General features: G+C 41.7%; 1 protein-coding gene across 1 annotated transcript in view; it reads left to right on the top strand.

Annotated features, from left to right (window-relative positions):
- Positions 1-15,242, top strand: part of Slc22a3 (solute carrier family 22 member 3) — an 87,737-nt gene that overhangs the window by 42,459 nt on the left and 30,036 nt on the right. Inside the window, exons 3-5 of the mRNA XM_071612871.1 lie at positions 3,556-3,710; positions 5,255-5,423; positions 6,273-6,390. Of these exons, the coding sequence (XP_071468972.1) occupies positions 3,556-3,710; positions 5,255-5,423; positions 6,273-6,390 (442 nt within the window). The remainder of the gene's footprint in view (positions 1-3,555; positions 3,711-5,254; positions 5,424-6,272; positions 6,391-15,242) is intronic.

Raw genomic sequence — 15,242 nt, 5'->3', positions numbered from 1 at the left:
AATCGCTCGCTGGCGTCGCCTCACAAACCACTCCCTCTGGCAAAATGCCAGGCGCCATCCAGACTTGTTTACAGACTCTAACAATAAACCATACTAACCCTAACAAGGGGAGAATGGGAATTGCTATGGTAATATCAGACAGCAAACTTCAGAACAAGGAAAGTTATCAGATAGAGAGAGGGGTCTTTCATAACCATAAAAGGGTCAATTCTCCAAAAGCACAGCAATCCTGACACATATATGCCCAGCAACAGAGCATCAAAACAGAGAGGGCAAAAATTGATAGACTTTAACACCCTTTATCAAAAAATGTAAAGTCCAACCATCAGAAAATCACTAGTATGTATCAGAACTCCACGGTACCATCAATCAAGTGGATGTAATTGACGTCTATAGAGTACTTCATCCAACAAGAGCAACGCACACATTTTTCTCAAACTTACATGAAGCATTCACCAAGATAGATCCTGTTCTGGACCATGAGAACCACTTTATCAAATTTAAAGGAATAGATTTCATATTATGTCTGCTTTCAGATCACAGTGGAATTAAGGTAGAAATCAGTAACAGAAGGCTGTGAAACTCCAGAATACTTGGAGAGTCAACATCATACTTCTAACTACAAATGAGTCAAAGAAAAATCATCAAGAAAAAGTTTAAAAGTATCTTGAACAAAATGAAAATGAAACACAACTTATCAAATTTTGCAGATTCTGAAAAAGCAATGCTTAGAAGAAAATTTATAGCATTGGTACATCTACTAGAAAAGAAGATATAACTAAAATAAATAACCTAAGCTTCTGTCAAGAAACTTGAAAAAGAAGAGCAAATTGAATCTGAAGCAAATAGAGGAGAAAGGAAATAATACAAATTAGAAATCAAAAAAAAAATAAATTAATGTAATCCATTACATCAAAAGGCTAAAGAAAAAAATGCAGAATCATATTAATGCAAAACAAGGCATTTGACAGAAACCATCTCTCATTCATCATAAAAAAAATCTCAGTAAATTAGAAATAAAGGGGTACTTCCTCAATGCTATGATTTCTACCAAAACCCCTCATGGCTAACATTATAGTTAATGATGAGAAACTAGATGCTTTTCCTATTAAAATCAGGAACAAAGTCAGGATGTGCCTTCTCATCATTCCTCTTCTTGGCTAATGCGATAAGGCAGGAAAAACAAATGAAAGATATACTGATTCAGAAAGAACAGATAAAATTATCTTTGTTTATAAATGACATGATTGTCTATATGGAAAATCCTAAAGAATTATAATAATCAACAACAACAATAAAACTCCTAAAACTAACAAGTGATTATTGCAATGTTGCATGATATAAGGTTAATACACAAAAGCCAATTGCTTTGTGATATATCAGGTATGTACAAGTGAAATTGAGTTTAAAAACAAAATACTGTTTACATTATTCCACAAAATGAAATACTTAGGTATAAATATAATAAATGTATACATATAAGATTTATATAAGGAAACCTATAAGACTCTGATGAAAGAAATCAAAAGGGAACTAAATAAATAGTCATTCCAAGTTCACAGATAGGAAGATTCAGTGTTGTCAAGATATCAGTTCTTCCCAATTTGATCTATGTATTCAATACAATCCCAACCCAAATCCCAGTAAGATATTTTGTGGATACAGCAGACTGATCCTTAGTTTATGCGGAGATGCAGAAACGCCAGCATCACCAACACTATAGTGAGAAGAACAAAGTTAGGACTGACATTACCCAACTTCAAGACGTATGATGAAGCTACCATGGACCAAAAACTGTGATATTGGTGAACTAATAGACAAGTGACACATAGGTCACAGAAGCAGAAGAGAGCCCAGAAGTATAAACGTTGTCAACCCATCTTTGACAAAGAAGCAAAGACAGACTTGTTAATAAATGGTGTTAGAACCATTGGACATCTGTATGCAGATGAATGTATGTAGATCCAGGCCTCACACCCTCAGCAAAATTAATTGAAAAAGGATCACAGATCTACCCGTGTAACACAAAACTATAAAACTTATTTTAGAGCAGTGCCATTATTCTATATGATATTGTAATGGTGGAAACATATCATTATACATTTTTCTAAATCCTTAGCACAGGCGACACCATGAGTGAACCTTAATGTTCATGATGATGTTTATGATGACTGTTTATGATGATGTGTCACTTGCAGACTGTTTTAGTCAGCTGCTTCATTGCCATGACCCCAAAGACTGAAAAGAACAATTAGAGGGGAATTTTATTTGGCTCCAGTTTCAGAGGTTTGGTCCATGGTTGGCCAGCTCCGTAGCTCTGGGCCTGAGTGAGACGGATCATCGTGATGGAAGGACGTGGCAGAGGAAAGCAACTCGGGACATAGCAAGTGCAAGCAGAGAGAAAGCACTGTGCTCACCAGGGACGAAGTATAAACCCCAAAGACATGTCCCCAGTGACCCACCTCCTCCAGCCACACTAATCCATATCAGCAAATCAATCTATTGATTAGGTTACAACCCTCATATCTAAACATTTCACCTCTACACTTTCTCGCACTGTCTTACAGTCGAGCTTTTGGGGGACATCACATATCTACACCGTAGCATAGGCTCATCCATCCTAGCAAAGGAACAGATGTTTTGCTGTGAATCTAAAACTGCTCTAACAACTAAAGTCACTTTTTTTAAAAAAAAAATCAACATAAGCCAAGGTTTACTTCCATCTCTTCTCTGCCGGCTCAAGCAAGATGCACTATGTGGGAATTTCATGGGGATTTCTGTGGAGGAAAACATGTCATCTAATGAAATTTCTTCCAGGTCATTAAGAACCAACTTCTCACCCAGCCAAATGTTTGACACAACTGAGCCCAAATTAACTGCAGACCCTGGGAATATTGTGTACCAAGCCCTGCTCCTTTTTCCTGAGCTATTTAATAATAACTGCAAAATGGGTGAAAATAAAATTGTAAACTCACATCAGCTGTGAGCTCCAGAGTTTGAAAACTGCCTTCACATCTGCATCTCATTTCACACCGCCATCGCACTCTGGAAAAGGTGGAAGGGGGATTAAAGAGCAAGCACGGGAACCGGGAACCCTGCATTTAGAGAGCTCAGGAACTCGCCCCGGGTCATGTGACCGGTCACCAGTGGAGGCAAGATTCAAAAGGAGGCCGCGGGCTGAGATGCTCCTGCCACTCCTGCTAACCCTTTCCCTACCCCTTTCTCTCTGGGACTCCCATTCACAACCTGCTGGGAAGTGTCACATTTGGGCCACCAGGGAGACCATCTGTGAAGCAGCCACATCAGAGAGACAGTTTTATTGGGGAAACTGCCATTGCATGCTTTAATGCTGGGATACCACTTCAGAGGCCCGTGCTGGTTTGCCCTGCCACAGAATGAAACTTCCCCACCATCTTCTACCTTTCAACAGAGAAGTGACGCAGGACACATTTTCTGTACCCACCACTTCTTTCAGCATCTCTAAAATGATACCCCCTCCCCCATCATGTGAAGGACCATGTGTAAGGTGTTCTCTTCTCTCTCTTTCTCAAAAAGGTACGGCAGAACAGTCATTTACTTAATATCCTGCTTCGGCGTGGGCGTCACTGGTGTTGTGGTAGCATTTGCACCAAATTTCCCTGTGTTTGTGATCTTCCGCTTCCTGCAAGGTGTGTTTGGAAAGGGGACGTGGATGACTTCCTATGTGATCGGTAAGACCTCCTGCGCCCTCTTCCCGGTTGGGGAGCTAAGGTCAGATGGCCAAGAAGTGCCTGTGGTGGCCCTCCTCCACGTCCATTCACAGCAAGGACAGGTTTCCTTTCGGCTACTGCCATTGTTTCTACAAACTGGGGGCTGGGAAGGATTCTGGCTGCTGTAGCAACTGACACGCCCCTTCATTTTGGGAACCAAATACAAAATACCATAAGACCCCCGCTGAGCCACTCTGGACCACTCCCATGGTGGTTATCACATGTGTTCTAGCTTTGCTGTTTTAGAAGTTGATTTCTACAAAAATTTCAGTTTCTTTTTGAAACAACATGTTCAAAGTATTTTCTGTGTAGCATATTCTGTGCTATAGTTCAAGGTTACTTTCCTGTATTCTCAGATATCATGTCTTTAACTCTCCTTCCATATAAATAGAGAACTCTTTACCACGTGGGAGATCTATCCTAAAAATGAGGAGCCTATTTGTGGCCTTTGCTATCCTCCCTAAGTAGAAAGTCAGACCTTCTGGGCGTGAGAGAAGGTCTGACTCTGCCACATTACTTGGAAGTGTCCTCGATGCCTTCTGACTCTCCTCCTAGTCCAGGACCAGCCACTTACTTCAAGTCACAGTGGATGTGTGCCCGAGGAAATGAGAACGTTCCTCTTAGATTGTCCCTGCAGATTTGGGCTTCCTCTCTCTGGTGACTGCTACCTGTTACCCAGGCACTGGGTAACTACCTGTGCCCACTCTGGAGACCTTTTGAAGACGTTGTTATATAGGTGGAAAAAAGAGAGAGTGCTAGAGGGATCAGTCGTCACTGGCGGAAGCAGAAAGGGTAACTTTGAAATCTGAGACATTTTGAAATAGACCCAGGCCTTTGTGAATGTTCAAAGCTGTGGTCTTAGGGTAACTTGTCCCAGGAGATGAATAGAAGAGACCCAGAGTGGGAAGGGGCAGAGGAGGGCGGGAGTCTACCAGAAAAATTTAGGGAAATATCACAGAAATGAAAAGTCCAACACTGGGGAGAGAATTATTATCATTTAATAGAAACTATCTCTTAATAATAGAAATAAATAAATAATAGAAAATAAATAATAGAAATTTATTTATAATAGAAAATTATTTATGGAATTCATGTTCATAATGATTGTCCTAAGGGACTGTAATTGGCAAATTTTTTAGAGATACAGTGGTAAAATTTATCCAGTTTAGTATACTTATGTTTTGATAATTAGCATTTACTTTTCAAAACAATTGGGGCTTTCCTAAAGCCGAATGCTATATTCTTTGTGTTCCCCACCCCCATGCCCAGTAGGGTGCTGGGCTGGGTGATTAAGAGGAAGGTGGCAGAGAACAGAGGGAGAGGAGAGCAAATGTGGTCCTGGAAAGAGCATCTCTATCGTTTCAGAAAACATGGAAGCCTCGGGTCCTTGAGTTCTGGAGCGCTCCGGCAGTGCTGATGGGTGTAACAGGTGTAACGTCTTTTTGCTTGTTTATTTTGGAGCTGATCTTGAGCTTCCCTAACCTCTTGTGTTTGTTTTCCCTCAGTGACAGAAATAGTAGGTTCAAAACAAAGGAGGATTGTGGGAATAGTGATTCAAATGTTCTTCACCCTTGGAATCATAATTCTCCCTGGAATTGCCTACTTTATCCCCAATTGGCAAGGGATCCAGCTAGCCATTACGCTGCCCAACTTTCTCTTCCTCCTTTATTACTGGTAATGTTGTTTTGGTCATTATCATGCTTACACTTACCCCAAGGAAATGTAGAATCCAGACCAACACAAAAAATGCTAGTAGCAGGGAAATTGTCCAGCATCTTCAGAATGGCTATGGGCTTTGAGAATTTTTAGATAACTTGAGAATTTAAACAGATAACTTATTAATGATTTGTCTCATAGTTATCACCGAAAATAATAAAATGCCAAAACAGAAAGTTCTAAATAGAGTTTTGCATTATATGTTTTCTTCGCTTTTCGATATCTTAATGAAAACCATAAGGCAACAGCTACATCTGCCCAGTATTTCAACATGCAGATTAAATGCAGTGAAATCAGTTTGCTTCTCTGTATGCTCTGTTAAGCAAATTAGCCTTACTTGGGAATTCTCTGAGGAATAGAAAATGTTAAGAACATCAGAAAATTAAATTATCAAGAAACCACAGGTGTATGCACTTGATGCTTATTAGCATGAATATATTTTAATCATTCCTCTCATTTAACTTTAAAATATGGACAAATCAGCTTATATAAATCAAGTTGTTAACCTTTTCTAAGTGCTTACTAAATCAAAGTTCTTCTCAAATATGCATCAAGGATACTGTGATGGACTATTTTTAAGAGCAATGCAATATTGATTTTCATGAGCAGTGATCCATTAATCAAGTTAGTGTGTTTTCCATTCATTATACATTTGCCAAAATTATCTCTATGTTTTAGATAGCTTATTATTAGCTGAGAATTGCCTCAACTTGTACCTAATTGCAAGACCCATTCTAATAGAAAACCTGAAGTCATAAACTTTCAGATTTTGAAATTTGTAACTCAGAAAACCTCCTTCTTTGCCAGGGTGGTCCCTGAATCTCCCCGCTGGCTGATCACTCGGAAAAAAGGAGACAAAGCCTTAAAAATCCTGAGGAACATTGCTAAATGCAATGGGAAATATCTCTCACCAAATTATTCAGAGGTAATTTTATTTATTACTAGTAACAAATATAGTGAATTAATTTGTCCTTATATACTCAATTTTGCTTCTTAAAATCATATGTGTATTCTAAAAATATGACTAAATCATTCTTAGATGAGGCTAATTGATCATTCAAGTCCTTATTTTAATAGTTGCACCAAGCTACTTGAATCATTATGCATTATTTAATGTAGCCCTCACCCTATTCACTGATTCATCTTGATGGCACAAATTGCACATCTCTCCTTGACATTCAATTTAGAGAATGTTTTGTTTTTAAATTTAGTCTTGGGAATAGTATTTGTCCAAACCAGAGCTCAAACAATCATGTGATATTTCAGCTTTATTTTCATCTTCCTTCCTACCTTTTTTTTCTCCCTCCATTCTTCCCTTTCTCTAGCAAATATTTTTTGGGTTTCTCTTTATCCCTGCCCTGAAAGGAATGGGGGAAAATTAAAAGCTCATTCTTTTTCCTTGGGAAGATGTGAAATGCAGTTGAGATATAACACACATGGCTGAGGCTACCTTCGAGTAATTGGAGAAGAGCATGTAAAGAGATATGTGACCTCACTTTAGCTGCAAAGGCTAAGTAAATGCAGAGTACTGAAAGATTATTATAAGAAGAATACTAAGCCCGAATTTGGGGAAGACGTAAATCTTGATTTAAAACTGGAAGAATATTAGGCTGCTGACATTGCTTTCTTCGTAGTATTCAGTTTGTTTCAGTAGAAACGTGCTAATAAGAGTCTTTGTTGGCTTTACCATCCCTTCCCAGGTTCCCCAGAACTTGGGGAAGTATCTGGATTTCTGTCTTCTCCCTTCCTTCTTGCGTGAAGTGGAGTGCAGGAGTTGCTGTGCTTACAAAGGTTTCCACTGGCCAGTTGTCACTGTTGCACGGGGGTTAATGAGGAACCTCTGGGTCCACAGATACACAAGTGTGTGCAAAATCGATTCATTTTCCAACCAGTGGGACTAGCTGGTCATTGTCCTTATCTGAGTGTGCACATACAAGCTGAGAATTCCTTTAAGTAAAAGAAATATTCCACAACTCTCCTGGCTTGCAGGTCCTCACAGTGAGATCAAAGCTATGATCATGTCTATGCCGTTTTAATGGTCAAGGGGATGTTTTTGCTATTCAGTAAGCAACAACCTGAAGATACTGCACATGTAGTCCCAGAGGTGAGCAAATGTCAGATCTAGGTCAAGGGTGATAAGCATATAGAAACAACAGGTAAGCACTGACTTCTGAGATAATATGTTGCATGTGTCACTGTGGCTGTCACCAAGAGACCAGTCTGACCCGGAAGAACCTTCTGTTTGTATCCTCTGGGGCTCAGCTTCAGTGCTGCTCCCATAGAACCCCGACCAGGCACCCAGCTCAGGAGCACCTTGGAGATCATTCCAACAGGGAGGTAACTCAGTGTTCTGCATAAAGGTGCTTCTAAGAGACCATGAACTCACTGGGGACCCTTGGCTGCCAAGCCCTGGTAGCTCCAGTTTGAAACCATTAGACAGAGGGTCTTCAGAAGGCCAGGTTCAAGTCAGACACGGTCCTAGGGAGTTCACTGTAGTACCTTGCTACCGAGGTTGGTGTTTTGTTACCAAAACTGAGTGTTGGGTTTTTGTTTGCTGATTATCTAATTTTGTTACTCCAATGAGTTTTCACTTTATTCGTATTTTTTCTCCAAAAAAAAATTTTAACATGTGAAATTTCAAACATGTTAAAAAATAAAGAACACAGTTTAACACATCTCCACCACCCAGATCCAGCAATTTCCAGCTCCTGACCAATCCTGTGTTCCTCCTCCACCTCCTGATTCAGAAACACATTCCAGCCATCCTGCCATTGCGTCTTGTGATGTTGTCCTCTGACAGAAACACACACATGCTTACTTAATTCTGGGAGGACATGGACACCATCCTCAGGACACTGCTGAGTGAACAGCAAAATATTTCAGTTTGACTTTCAGATTTCAGTACAAGTATCAGAACTGTGATCCAGCTATGAGGTCTGACAGCTGTGGTGAGAGCAAATCAGGAGGGCAGTGATATATAAAATACAAAGATAACCCCAGTGCCATTGTTCCAACAGTAAGTCACCCATAATATCAAATACTTCAGTGTTGCCATTCCCTGATGGTCTTGGAATGTTTTACAGATTCCTTGGTGCCTTGGGCTCCTCATGAAGTTTGTATATTAAGGTGGTTGGAATATCTCTTCCAGTTTCTTTAATCCATAGGTTACTGCTCTTTTTTGGTTCTGAGTGATTTGAACATGAAGAATCAGGGGTGGGGGTGGGGGTGGGGGTTGGATTTCTATAGAAGTTTCCTCGGGCTACAGTTTGTTGATTACATCCCTTAGGATGTAGCATGTTCCTGTCTTCCCCTGTAACTTGGTGGTGAGAGCTAGGGTTTAATCAGTTGAGGTTGGATATTTCTGGCTAGCCTTGTTCTAAGGGCTCAGCGCAGTTTTGTTAGAGATACTTCATGTCTTGCAAGTCTCTTTGGGGATGTCACTGCCATTGCCGATGACTGCCTGGATGGATGAGCTCATCAGTGGTTGCAGGATGATAGTATTCTCGTTTTGTCGGGATTTCTTCATGCATTTCTGGAATACTTATATAAAGACCTAATTTTCTTATCAATTTTTGGTTACCTGAGACAGTTTATCCAGAAAGGCAAGGACACATGTGTAAGTAATTCTTCTTACTTTTCAAAAAAATGAATTGGTCACCTACATTCAAAGGTGTTCAGTGAATTGTGTGGGTTTTTTTTTTTTCTATGCCACATTATAAACTCCTGGATTTAAACGTATTACATATGTTTCAACCCTTTGCTGTTATTTTGGTGGTGCCCATCTTTGGGCAGGCTAAGCTTATTTGTGTGGGCTCCTGAGCTATACCACATCTCTGGTACTTTCTGAACAGTTTCTACTCTCAGTACCATGAGATTCTCCAGACCCATCTTCTAAGTCCTAGTTTTTTCTCTAACAACTACCTATTTCTTCAAGAGTGCTTTGGTTTTCAAAGTCAAGTGTCTCCAAATAGAAGCTATCCATTTCTAAGCTTTCTAATTGCACAACATAAACAGAAAAGCAATGTGTTGTCTTCAAAAACGGAAGGATTTGGCATTTTCACTGTAAAACACTGGCTAATAACTGAATTCAGCCACTTCAGAGGCCTGACTGTAGTTCTCTAAGTGCTGTATGTTCCCCCAAAGTATAATAATGTGCAAAATACCTTTACAATAACTCAGAATAGTGGCCAGCACACTGGCATTTTACTTGAACTCCAACACCAAAACCAAAGCAAGATCCTATCATAGATTTTGTGCAGTAATAAGCATGACCTGTATCAATTACTCATATTTCAGTGACTCAAACAAATATTGTCTGTGTCAATGTTAGGGTCGCCTTAAAATCTTATGCTTGTGCACAGTTCAGCACTGGGCTGCATCTGGCGCTCAGGCTATGATCTCAGGGACACTCAGGCCCAGGGATGAATTGCCCAGCCCTCTCTATGTTCCAGAGCCTCTTCTCAGTAAATCCTGACTCTTAGAAGTTACCATTGTGTAAACTGCCCCATCTTTCCAGATCTCTCCAATCCCCACCTCATTTAGGATGCGCATCATGGGGAATGGAAGCCATATGGATTTGAAAGAATCCATAGGATTCAAAGCAGCCTGAGGATAGTTGGCATCTCTGCATTCTCCGGTCCTCAAAAGTGCCTCAGCTGCCTGCCAAGTCCAGCTGGTTCTGTTACTGGCACCAAGACTACTGATACATTTAAGGGATCCTGAGGACCTAGCTTACAGCTATCCAAGGATGCGCTCATTTCCAGATGATAACCTAAATTTCACCAATCTCCAAGACTTTGGTAATGGAAGACATGGATGACATAGGTACCCTGGGTTTGATTCCCACATTCAGCCAGGTGGATTACTCTGTGGATGGGTTGCTCTGTGAATAACCTCGGCTCTCTGAATATACCAACGCTGTAACAATTATCCCCTGAGAAGAGAAGTCCAGAAATCAAAACTTATGGCAAGCAAGTGGTTTGAGACCAGGAGAAGTTTTGTAAAAATTAGAGAAAATCAAAGGGTGCACAGGATTTTAAACAGTGGGTAGTTACCCAATGCAGAATAAGGATTAGCTTAGCAAGAACAATGGTTCTCAGCCTTTGAACACTTGCACACTATAATTTTTATGCATATGTAAAAATAAAAAGCAAGTTATTGGCTCATCTACAAAAATCACAGCACAGGCACCACAGGGTCTGGCAATGTGGTCAGAAGCAGCCACAGCTGTCCCCACAGACCCACAGAGCACACTGATGAAGACAATTGCCTTTGCCCCAGCCACACCTCTTTTGCTCAGAAGTTCTGGTAACTATGGGATTTTCCTTTGGTATCAACTTTGAATCGTTTTCTACCTCTCACTTGTAGCATGCTGTGTCTTGCCCTACATCTGGTCAGTAATGACTTAGTTCAGCTTTCCACTCTTCCATGATAGACATGTAATAGTTCTCAGCGTAGGTGAATGATGTGTGCATGGGTGCTGACAACAACCCTTATCTGAGGATATGGCTGCTCCCCAGGCATTGAAGGCTTGTGGATAGAGAAGGAATGAGTGAGAATTTGAGTATCTAGACTTTTAGAATTAGAATTACTAAATTCTTAGTAATCTTTTCTTATCACGTTGTGATGTTATCTGTGGGACCTTGTATTAATGTTCCAAATTGTTCAAACCCTCTCTGTAAGAGGATTATGCAATGCCTCTCCCTAAGTTACATTTCCCACCTGGTGCCAGACTTGGCTACCTTACTTGATTGGGCTTTGCCCAATTCAGGACAAAGGTCGCCACGAGAACAGCATCCCCCAGATTGGTGCTGTTCCTCAGCCTGGGTCTCAAAATGAGCAAGCCACATCCTGACACGGAGGTGCAGCAGCTGCAAGTCATTGCCATATGGAACATGCCTGTTTCCTCAGTGACCTAGAGCATGGTGAAGGTGTCCTGATGTGCTGCAGAGATTGGGGGTACCTGTGCGTGCAAATGTGGTTGATGTTAACAGTGCTGATTCTGTTGTCAGAGTCTGGTCAACATATTTTGGTTATCCAGAGGGCTTGGGATTGAGGTAGATTAGATGTCTGTCTGTAAATATTCCCATGAGATGAAAGTACTTCTGGGTTCCACTGATGTTAGTTGTGACGGTGTAGATTGCTGTGACCTCCTGGTAGGTGGGATAGCCTTCCTGCCCTCTGACATTGGCCATGCAGTGTGCTTTGGCCGGTGGTAGATGACCAGATGCCATGCAGTCAAGGTTTGTGTGTGCTTATGTGGCTGGGCCTCGTCTCCGCACTTCAGTCATCACCATGAGGAGAATAGTCCCAGGCTCACCTAGTGGCCCCAGAGGCTGTTGACAGAATTGGAAGAGTTGCTCCATCAAAGATTCCCCAAACCTTTGTATCAGGAGTCTCCCAGCCCACCCCCAAATGTGAGCTATAAGCTCACATTTTATACTGGTAAGACCGATGGTTCTTATGCAGCTTGATTTATCAATAAACACTGATGGATACACAGGTCGGACAGCCAGGGCCCCTGTGCTGAACTGGGCTGTGCAAACCCATAGGTAGTAACTTTGGCAGCATTTCTGGTTTTATTTTTGTTGTTGTTGTTCAAAGATTTTAAATACCTTTATCCTAAAAATCCCTCTACTAGCCTCCCACCCCCCATCATACCCCTCACTGTGTGGGAGATGCTCATAGAGAATATTAGGTGACAAGTCTAGCTAACAATGAGCCTCTGACACCACAGGACTGCATAGGTCCATATGGGTTAATGGTATTTAAACACCATGCCACATCAATGAGCTCATAAGTTTTGATCATAACTTCCTTGTTTGCCTGTGCAGTTCATTGGTCATGGCTGATCTAGAGTTTATTAAAATGGAATTCCAGTTGTTTTGTCAATACATGCTCACTCATGGAAATGCTCAGAGGTGTTTCCCATGGCAGGATGTTTAGGGGATATCAGGAATGGACTTTTGAGCTTTCTGACCCACTCCTGTGAGCCCATTATTAGTATAAATGACCCCACCTTTGATACATTTCCAAAATATGAAAGATTAAAACCTCCTCAGAAAGTACTAGGCTAATTTTTAGATTCCCTCAGTTAGCAGAGAGATTTCTAACCCTTGATAGCTACTCTTTTTCTATATTTTAGTGAATTGTCACATAAACACTGTCATTGCTGCAGCAAGGGACTTTCCAGCTTTGGGAATATCTGCTTCTGACACTTCCTTTCAAAGAGGGATTTTCAGGGATGGGGCTATAGCTCAGGAGTAGAGCACTTGCCCTGCATGTTCTGGACCTTGGGTTTCATTCCCAGCATTACAAAAAATAAAGCAAATTTGAAAACCTGCATACAAAGGGACATTTTATAAATGTAATTTTTAGTTCTTTGAAAACAGGCATTACATCATGAGTCTGACTCATGGAGCTCACTGGGGCTGTGAGGTATTCCAGTCCAGCTACTGTGCCTTGTTAACTGTTGTGTTTAATTGTTAACTCAGATTTGAGACTGGAAAACTGTCTGCCTGGGATGCATCTCACAAGATTCAGAGAACATGAGTTAGGACTAGGGTAGGCCTGAGGTGTCTCCAGGCCAGACCTGTTTCAAAAATAAGAATATAAGACCCTCAAAAATAATAAAGGATACTGGAAAGGCAGTCACTGGAAACATTCAGAACTAAATCTGCATGCTTCCACTTCACAGAGACAATGGTGCCAATTCTACAAGTCCTTATCCCTAAAATGACTCAGTCCCTATGCATACCATCACACTCCATTGAATTTAGAATATTTTTGAATGCTGAGAATGTCAGAACACTTGATATACCCAACTCAAAATGAACCTTTGTAGCCAAGAATTAATTTAACAGTATTTTTTTTTTTTTATTTTTGGAAATGGCCTGGGTTCTATGAATGGACTATATCTAAATGCATTTTTTTAGTTTCTATGACCATAACTTTTTAAAAATAAGACTACTTTTGAATAAATGGGAAAACAGATTATGCTACAATGAAATAGTTAAAAAAGAATAGTATTAATAAGCTATAATATCTAGAGTATATCAAGGAGCCTGACTTCCTTTCCCAAGCTTAGTAATTAAGAAGTTTCTTTCACAGAAGGAAATTCCCCCTCACAGCTTCCAGATCACCGGCCTCTCATTCAGCCATACAAATGCTGGTGGGGAGGGGCCCAGAGCATCATATGGCTTTAATTGAATTGGAAATGCAAATGACATGTGCCATAAGGAATGAGAGGATAGTCTGGGAGCAGGCGAGGCTAACTCAAGATGCCTGCCAAAAAGCAGCATTTTGAACAAGGAACTGTGGGCAGATAGGGCCCCCTCTGTCACTCACTCTCACGCATCTTCCCTCTTGCAATAAATGGGTCATACCTTTGTCAAAATCTTGCCATTTCTTTTTCATACAAGTTAAAGCTTGAGCTGTACTCCTCCCAGTCGTCTCTACAAAAGGGAAACTGAGTATTAGAGTTCTAGAAACTTCATGTGCACCCTCGAATCTGCCAATCCTGGTGTCTGGTGACACAGCCTGAAGAGGCAGTGTCTAAACAGAACCCGGGACAATTCAGGTGGGGTCCATAGGGGGACCACCAGTCCTGGCTTGCCCAGGATGGGGGCTGTTCCTGAAACTGGGACGTTTCTGAGCCCACGCTGAGCAAGAATCAGGCAGTGGGTGGAGTCGGCCACCCAACAGTGCTCGCCTTCCCAGCTATGCTCAGAGGAAGGTGCCAAAGATTTACACTTATAGACTTCACAGCCCCCTTCTCAGTCTTCCCCAAGCCCTGAGCTCCAAGAAGACACTGGGATTCCTGGCTGGATTCGGGACAGGACCTGGAATGAATTTGCTAGACCATTCCCAGCATCTGGTGCAAGCTGCTGAGCCTGTGTGCCTGCCAGGCTTCCTCCACCTTCCTCGGCCTCTGTGTCAGGGCCTCACTTCTACTCTCCTACTCTCATTCTTTATCTGGTCCAGAATCCTAAGCTGCGAGACTGGGCTAAGGCCCTGCTGAATTCCTGCCTGGTCCCTCCTCAGAAGGCGGGATCTGGTTGCTTTCCTTACTCATCTGGTATCCTGGAGCAAGATGCTGGCATGCTCTTGATGACAATTCATACCTTTTCTAGAGACTGCTGCTGCCCAGAGCTTATTCTCCAGAAAAGTCCCCAGGCCCTTGGCAATAGCGCCAACCAGGAAGACCTGATCCTACCCTCCCCCAGCGGGCCTCTGTGCTTAGGGATCTAGCCCATGGCTCAGTGGGGCTCAGAGCCAGGGCCCTCTCTTCCTGCTTCCTCTGTTCTCCCTGCTCTTCCTGCTATTGAGCATCTAGAAAACCTCACAGGCAGGACCGCACAGGTTCTGAGAAGGGAGAGGAGTCCACGCTCTGTGCAGTGACATTTAGAGCCACAAGCTATGCAATCAGTGGTCTTCCCTATTCCTTTCTCAATAATTGACCTTCCTCTTGCCCTTGAGGAACAAGAGTCCTTTCCAACCCCTACAACCCTCCATGTGCAGAGAAGCATCCTTCTTCTAGCCTAGCCCAAGCCCTGGTGGTAATGACACAAATTAAAATATAAAACCAAATCAATCAGCCTCACGGTCTTGTGGCTGATTGATGTTGGATGCTGTCTTTTGTGGGAATGGTGAAAGTGCCTAATTCAATTATTTGAATTCTGGGTTTCTGTCTAATAGAATAGAGGAACAAGTTCAAGTTTGCTATTTCTTTTTTGGTTCTGAGTGTTTGCCAAGGGAACAGCCCTCTGATCCCTTCTT

This window comes from Marmota flaviventris, chromosome 6 (assembly GCF_047511675.1).
Source record: "Marmota flaviventris isolate mMarFla1 chromosome 6, mMarFla1.hap1, whole genome shotgun sequence".
In the NCBI taxonomy this organism is placed as follows: Eukaryota; Metazoa; Chordata; class Mammalia; order Rodentia; family Sciuridae; genus Marmota; species Marmota flaviventris.
This window is presented reverse-complemented; position numbering and strand designations above follow the sequence as displayed.